This window comes from Acipenser ruthenus, chromosome 1 (genome assembly GCF_902713425.1).
Source record: "Acipenser ruthenus chromosome 1, fAciRut3.2 maternal haplotype, whole genome shotgun sequence".
In the NCBI taxonomy this organism is placed as follows: domain Eukaryota; kingdom Metazoa; phylum Chordata; class Actinopteri; order Acipenseriformes; family Acipenseridae; genus Acipenser; species Acipenser ruthenus.
This window is the reverse complement of record NC_081189.1, coordinates 19,421,380-19,428,591: the sequence shown is the minus strand read 5'-3', so window position 1 is coordinate 19,428,591 and position 7,212 is coordinate 19,421,380. Positions and strand designations below refer to the sequence as shown.

Genomic DNA, 7,212 nt, shown 5'->3' with positions numbered 1-7,212 from the left:
TGGGTGGAATTCTCATATACTGTACAAGCAGACCGTCACACTTAGCACTGGAATGAGACCCAAGTCACTACCGGTGGTTGTGCTGTGTATAACTCAAACATTGCCAGGTTTCCTATTTGGAACCCTTTTAGCTAGAGAACACACCCTGGAGGAGGCATGAATGGCAATGCAATACAGCAGTGCTGAGTGATCAGTGCATTACAGCTCGGTGTCTGCCAGGTCTCTAGCAATAACAAGAGACGTAGGTACACACATTTAAAACATCAGGACCCAGATTTGCTTGGTTGAGTCATGCTGAGGATTCAGCTCACGTAGGTTAAATATACAGTACTGAGTAGCAAATGCCACCCGCGTGTGTTTCAAAGCAGGAAAACCCTTTCTATGCCTTATTGCTGTGTGGTTCTTTCATAACCTTTAGTGTGTGTGGTTCTTTCATAACCTAACATTACAGACAGACCTATCAAACAGTACTGCATTCAAGGTAACAGCAGCAGCAGTTGTGATGCATAGTTCACCCCCTAGTCTCTGCAAGTTGCTTTTGATAAAAGCATCTGTTAAATGACTAATTAATAATAATAAAGGCTCCATGTATATTAACTTTTAGGTCTGCTTCAGACATCCCGGGAATATTGAAACACTCTTTTATGACTCGTAACCCCCCCCCCCAAAAAAAAAGTACAACATGGAAAATTATAATTACAACATTTATCTGTATATAATTAATAACCTCCAAATGTTACATACAATAAACAATAACCATTCTTAAGACATCAGAACATTTACACAGGAAGTTCAAAGTAGAGATGTGTGAACTGGTTCCTTTTAAACCAGGTACCCGGTGTACTGTTATTTTCAGACTGGCTATTTTGTGGTCATAGCCACACCCTTTTTGACCCATGCATTACTGTTGAGAAGCGACAGCATAAAACGAGCCACGTCCCCTCGGCCTACTGAGTTTCCGACTGGATATCCACTGGAGTCAGGGACAAAGTAGCCTTCGTGGGTTAGGAATTCTTTGGCTGCAAGTAATCAATAAGGTCAATTTAAACACACATATATAAAATCAAACAAACTTGGTTCATGTCTGTTTTGTTGCTGCAGATCAATGCAAGGCTGGAGTTTACTGTTTGTGTATTTTCATTTTCAAACCATGAGCTCTGGTTCTGCACTGGGTAATACATAGTGCTCAGTTCCTATGCTTTACTCTCAGGAAGTCTTCTACTGCTTCACTCCTAAGTCCTTTCAGCCCAGCAGTGTCTTCTCATCAAAGCATGTTACTGGCTGAAGGCATGTCAGTGAATAGAGGAAGCAGCAACTGGCTGGTTAATGAGAGGCATTAAAGGTCCCTCTCCAAGGGAAAATGACCAAGGAAGTGCAGCATTGCCTGAAACTCTGTCCATCAACATGGTTTTGGATTAAAGTCTTCTTAAAATGAAAACGCATGTTGTATATAATATGTTTTTATTTCAAAACTGCACATCTAAGAGCTGTATAGTGGAAGAAAGTGCACAACTGGCAAGATTTATGAAATTAGTTTGTTTGCTACAATCACTTTTTAGCATTCTTTGTCATTCTGAATAGTTCTGTTGTTTTAAAATAAAGATTATTTATCATTTTTCTCTATTGCTCAATTTAACTGACTTCTGATCTGTGTGCTTTTCCTGTACTTGAGAAACCATGTGATTCTGACCTTTCAACTCTGTTGACTCCACCTGCATTATAGTATGAAAGTATGCAGAGTCACAAGTTGAACAATCGGTTCAGAGGAACTACATGTATAGTGTAGTGGGTTCACTCGGGTCACAGTTAAAATAATGACGGATAGCAAAATGATAAAGGGGCCTATTGTACACCTAGTGCATCTTTAAATTAACAAGATGTTTCCTGAAATATAACCTAAAACATCTTTTTAGTAGAAAAGGTGAAGTGGTCGTTTTCAACTGTGAATAGACAAACATTTTACCTGATGCTGGCTGGTTCATAAGCCCAGGAGGTCTCACCACAGTCCAGTTAATATCATCACAATTCTGCTGTAAAAAGGTTTCCATCTGATGCATATTGGTCAGCACACTTCGAATCATTGGCAGCAGAAAAAAGCGTATCAGGTAAGAGGACTGCGTCCCAGAATTAGCTGAGAATAGACACAATACATCAACAAAATACAATAATAACCATCAATTTAAAATGGGGGACTGAATCATTTAGGAAGGTACTTTCATGTCAACGCAATGGCGGTTTTGATCTTGATAAAAAAAAAAAACACCCTGCCAATGTTTATCCCATCAAAGAGAAATGTGTTGGCCTCTTCTTGCATGTTTGCCTGGGTTTACAAACTAGGGTCCGGAAACCCAAGATACAGAAATATAACCAAACTGACACCTGGAAGTCAGGCATACAGGTCTGGGAACCCCTGTACTGCATGGAAACTTACATTATTATAAATATGATTGGCTCAAATAAAATAGGTCAAGTGTAAAAAGGCTACAAGATGATAATGATGTTTTGTTGTTGGACAAATAACATGTTTCTTTCAGTTTTGATTAATACTGGTCGGCACATCATTACATTCAATTATCAATAAAACTAAGAAACTTCTTAGTCCAGTTCACAAACGTTCTACCTTCAGCCGTTAAGGATTTTATTCCAATTTGATGTTAAAGTTGTTTATACTGAATACAGCTTTACTTACGTTCAGTGTACCAAGATGTCATGGCAATCATTCTGTTAACTTTTGCCTGTCGCATGGCATTCACTGCAGCTTTCATGGAATCAGTATATCCTGTGATGTAGGAGAAGAAGGCTGGAGAAAACCCCAGGCAGGATATTACAGCATCGTGATCTCTGAAGTGAGCGGTAAGACTTTCCTCTGAGAAAATGTTTGCTTCGATGACCTGAAACATTGAATACAGTAAAAAACTAACAGTATAATTCAAGTAAATCTAACTACTGGCTTTGTAAATAACAAATGTACTGTACCTTCAAGTTATCGTGTTCAAGTGTCAGTTTGCTTGGAGTCCGAACTAGTGCGGTGACCACGTGGCCCTGTTGCAATGCCTGTTTCACCAGGTTTTGACCAGTTTGCCCTGTGGCGCCCAGCACAGCAAGCTTCATCCTTCAAGCTGTAAAAACAGTGGATACACTGACAATAAAAAACAAGCCTTATTCACAAGAATCAGAACATTTACACAGGAAGTTCAAAGTAGAGATGTGTGAACTGGTTCCTTTGAAACCAGGTACCCGGTGTACTGTTATTTTCAGGTAAAGATTTTGCTCACGCATGCCTAAACAAAGCCTGAACAACTTCTGCTAAGAAAGCAGGGAAGCACCCATTTAAATCTGGTATGTTATACTGTTTTCAGGCTTTTACATATTTTTTTTAATTGAATTTATCATATTTTCCAGTCTTTTACAGCGTTGTTAATGTAATTTATCATATTTTTCCACCATTGAGAGAATAGTACACAGATATTTATCATATGCAATGCATTGAGTCTTATACATTCTTTTACTTGAGCAACTTTGTGGTGGACTTCTCATTTTGTCTTGTTCGTCGTGAATTTATTTTTGCTTTTTAGAGAAATTCATTGTCTGTTTCCAGTTTAAGTTTGCAAAAAAATATATATGTATAATTAATTGTACATGTACTTCTGTTTGACAATAGGAAAACAGCCATCAGATCGCAATTGATTGCACTTGTACCAAAATCTGACAGCTTTGGAACAACCGGATACAAATACCAAGGGTCTGGTTCCAGTGAGTACTGTTACTGTTATGTTTTTTTTAATAAAACCGATTATTAAAAAAACATAAAACCATTAATTATCAAAGACTTTTAATTTCTGTCAAAAATAAACTGTAATTGACACGTTTATACTTAAAAAAAAAAAGAAACAAAACATGCATTTTACTGAAGTATATACTTGCGTTTTGTTGTCCTTATTTTGGACTGATGAACACCTGTCATCGTTCAACATTTGTCAGTTATATAGAAAGTTATCTCAACCTCAACATCTACACATATTAAATTACCGAAAAGAACGTTAAAAAATGTAATTGTGTATAGCAAATTCATACCTAAATCAGTTGCATGACTAATGAACCAACACAAAATAAAATAGCAAGAATAAGAACGAAGGTTTTTATGTATTTATTTATTTATTTATTTTACTGTTCAGAACCCTGAAGTTCACCTTAACTGCTACATACAACGCAAACAAAACTCAATGCAACTGCATAAGAAAAGATATGATTTAAAGGAACTTACATTTCAACGTTTAAAGTTGATACCGGTACAGCAGACACTCGTTCCTTATTAACTGAAGCTCAGCAATAACCGAGCAGTATTACATAAATGAGACGATACAGCAATCAGAAGTTAACGTTATGAAAGCAAAGACGTACTAATCCCGGAAAAGCATATTCCTGACTTTGAAAGGCGTTTCCATTCCTGTCAGAGCTACCCAATGCTCTTTGCGAATTCAAAGAAGGACAGTGTGTATGATATCCACATGGTGCAATGTAATTTAAAATGTAAATAGCACAAATGAGGATGCAGTAGGCATGTGTTTCAATGTATGCGCTTACGTTTTCTTCCTAATATGTACAGTACTTTAGCAGGGAAAGGAGCTTCGCAGGCACATTGCATTGGAAACCCACTGTCGCGTATCAGGGTGGGTGATCGATTTAAAAATGAAAGTGTTGCTGAAGCCAAGTAGTTGGGAATCTTTAAGGGAGAGCTAACCAAGGTTTTAAATGATATTACTACTTTTAATGTATTGATTGAACAAATATTGCTGGCATTTACGGTCTGCTTTTCAAAACTTGTTAAGTAAACTTGTATTAATGTCAAGGGATCTACTTTGCGTTTGTATGTCAGCTGAAATTTAAAGGGATACTTTATACATGCAAGAATAGATAAGAAGGAATAAATTAACGATCTAATCAGAAAACCCCTTATAAAAGTGTACAATAGTAAAGGCAGAGCAAAATGTAATAATGAATAGCGAGGCATGGAAAAGCATATTAATAAATATGCCAAACCAGTTAAATGCATCGTAAAACATGACGCATTCAACTTTATGAAACTGGTTACAATGAGTTTGATCAATATCTCTGCAACGAATTTCGTCTTCTGACATGAACTTTTAGACTTCAGCTACAGCATTAAATTAGCATGCCCTTAATGTACAAAGCAGCTTTATAAAGTCGATAAAGTGTAACACTGGCAATCTGTCAAATCAGTATACTGCACTAACTTCATGAATATGGCCGTTGTTCTTTGATTCACAAAATACAACTGGAGTTGAAAACAAAATTACATCTGGTTTACTATGCCACTTATAAAACACAAAACTGTGACTGACTCCGAACTCAATACAGTAGTCTGGTGTTAGGAAATCTCTTTGCTGGCTCAGTGTGTTGAGTAATAGATGTGTCTGTGATTTTGAGTAATAGATGTGTCTGTGATTTTGAGTAATAGATGTGTCTGTGATTTTGAGTAATAGATGTGTCTGTGATTTTGAGTAATAGATGTGTCTGTGATTTTGAGTAATAGATGTGTCTGTGATTTTGTCTGTGAACCTGGTCCTCAATCATTACCTCTTATGTTAAGAAGATGAGTCTACCTTCTAAGCAGTAGGGCCTACCTGGCATACATAATGAAAAAACGTTTCTCATTTTATAAAATTAAGCACCAAAATAAAAATATGAGCAACCTGCAGTCAGATGGATTCCTGCGGCTTTGAAAAAGACACACAACTCAGCTGAGAATCCCATCATGAATTGGATCAAATATTTAGCTTACTAGACCCACAATATGCATATAAAGTCTATTTCTACAGTAATACTTCTTATAAATCTGGTGTAACTGACATAACCCAACACTAGGTAGGATTGGTGGTCCAGTTATTAAAGAAAAGGACTTGCTACCAGAAGGTTCCCAGTTCAAATCCTGGCTCAGCCACTCTCACAGTGTGTGACCCTGAGCAAGCCACTTACCTCCTTGTGCTCTGTCGTTCGGATGAGACGTAAAACCAAGGTCCTATTGCAAGTGACACTGCAGCAGCAGCAGTTGTTGATGATGCATACCCTACCCCCTAGTCTCTGTAAGTAGCTTTGGATAAACGCGTCTGCTAAATGACTAATTAATAAAAAATAAATAAATAAATAAATAAATTGCAATACAGCATTGGAATGTTAGCAGCCAATCAGGATGCAGAACATTTCCAAGCCATTTTATAAACACAGGTGTAGTGTTAGAAAGTGGTACATCGTCACACTGAAAGTGGTACGATGTCAGATTTTGGTACATGCACAATCAATTGCAATCTGATGGGTGTTTTCCTATTGTCCAACAGAGGTACATTTACCATTAATTATACATTACTTGTGCAAACTTAAACTGGAAACAGACATTCAATTTCTCTAAAAAGAAAAAAAAAAAACAATTCTTAACGAACAAGACAAAATGAGAATATCCATCGCAAAGTTGCAGAAGTAAAAAAATATGTGTAAGACCCAATGTATTGCATGTGATAAATATCTGCATACTATTTTCTTAATGGTGGACAAACATGATAAATTCAATTTTAAAAAGATGTAAAAGACCGAAAACAGCATAACGTATCAGATTTGAATGGGCGCTTCCCTGCTTTCTTAGCTGAAGTTGTTTAGGCATGCACGAGCCTGGGTACCACTTTTTACCTCGTACGTGAAAACAAAATCATGTCATTGTGATATGGGAGATTACTTGAATCACTGGAAATAATTGCCATTTACAAAATTATTAAATAGGCCTGTATGTATAAAATAGGTCAAATAGAACAGCCATTATAAAAAATACAATATAAAGGTTATCCTTTTTTTTGCTGTGAAACGATTTTTGTTAGCTGTTATTTAGACTGCTTACACCCTTACATGAAACACAATTTCGAAGTGAAATAAGGTTCCAATGGGGGCGTGATTTACAATTTAATTTAGAATACAAATACCTTCGATTGCCCAGCTGTATTTACAATATGGGTAGAACATACAAACATCTCTCGGTTTAACAATCTCACTGTTCCGTAAAAAAACGTATTTACCCAGTAGTGTGTCCTCTGGCTTGCGCTGCTTATTTTCGAACTGGAAAGTTGATTTCTAAACGCCATTCTGCACCCGTATGTCTATACTGTTGCTTGTCTCTGTGCATGACCCGTAGATGTGTAAACTGAA

General features: G+C 36.8%; 1 protein-coding gene across 3 annotated transcripts; it reads right to left on the bottom strand.

Moving 5' to 3' along the window:
* Positions 1-224: 224 nt before the first annotated feature.
* On the bottom strand, positions 225-7,184 carry LOC117400842 (flavin reductase (NADPH)-like). Of its 3 annotated transcripts, none has more exons than XM_034001174.3 (5): positions 7,083-7,184; positions 2,977-3,119; positions 2,690-2,891; positions 1,964-2,131; positions 225-1,019 (listed from the first exon to the last, which is right to left on the bottom strand). In XM_034001174.3, the coding sequence occupies exons 2-5, from the start codon at positions 3,109-3,111 to the stop codon at positions 862-864; spliced, it is 663 nt and encodes a 220-aa protein (XP_033857065.1). In that variant the 5' UTR covers positions 3,112-3,119; positions 7,083-7,184; the 3' UTR covers positions 225-861. The 3 variants fall into 3 exon arrangements, with proteins under 3 accessions (XP_033857065.1, XP_033857066.1, XP_033857064.1); XM_034001175.3 differs by lacking the exon at positions 7,083-7,184 and adding an exon at positions 4,265-4,432 and having other exon boundaries at positions 2,977-3,139; XM_034001173.3 differs by lacking the exon at positions 7,083-7,184 and adding an exon at positions 4,265-4,431.
* Between the last annotated feature and the right edge of the window lie 28 nt (positions 7,185-7,212).

Coding starts and splice junctions, on each gene's coding strand:
- LOC117400842 (XM_034001174.3), bottom strand. CDS start 3,111: ATGAAGCTTGCTGTGCTGGGCGCCACAGGGCAAACTGGTCAAAACCTG. Junction 2,892..2,976: donor TTGAACACGATAACTTGAAG/GTACAGTACATT, acceptor TCAATGTTTCAG/GTCATCGAAGCAAACATTTT. Junction 2,132..2,689: donor GACATCTTGGTACACTGAAC/GTAAGTAAAGCT, acceptor GTCTATTCTCAG/CTAATTCTGGGACGCAGTCC.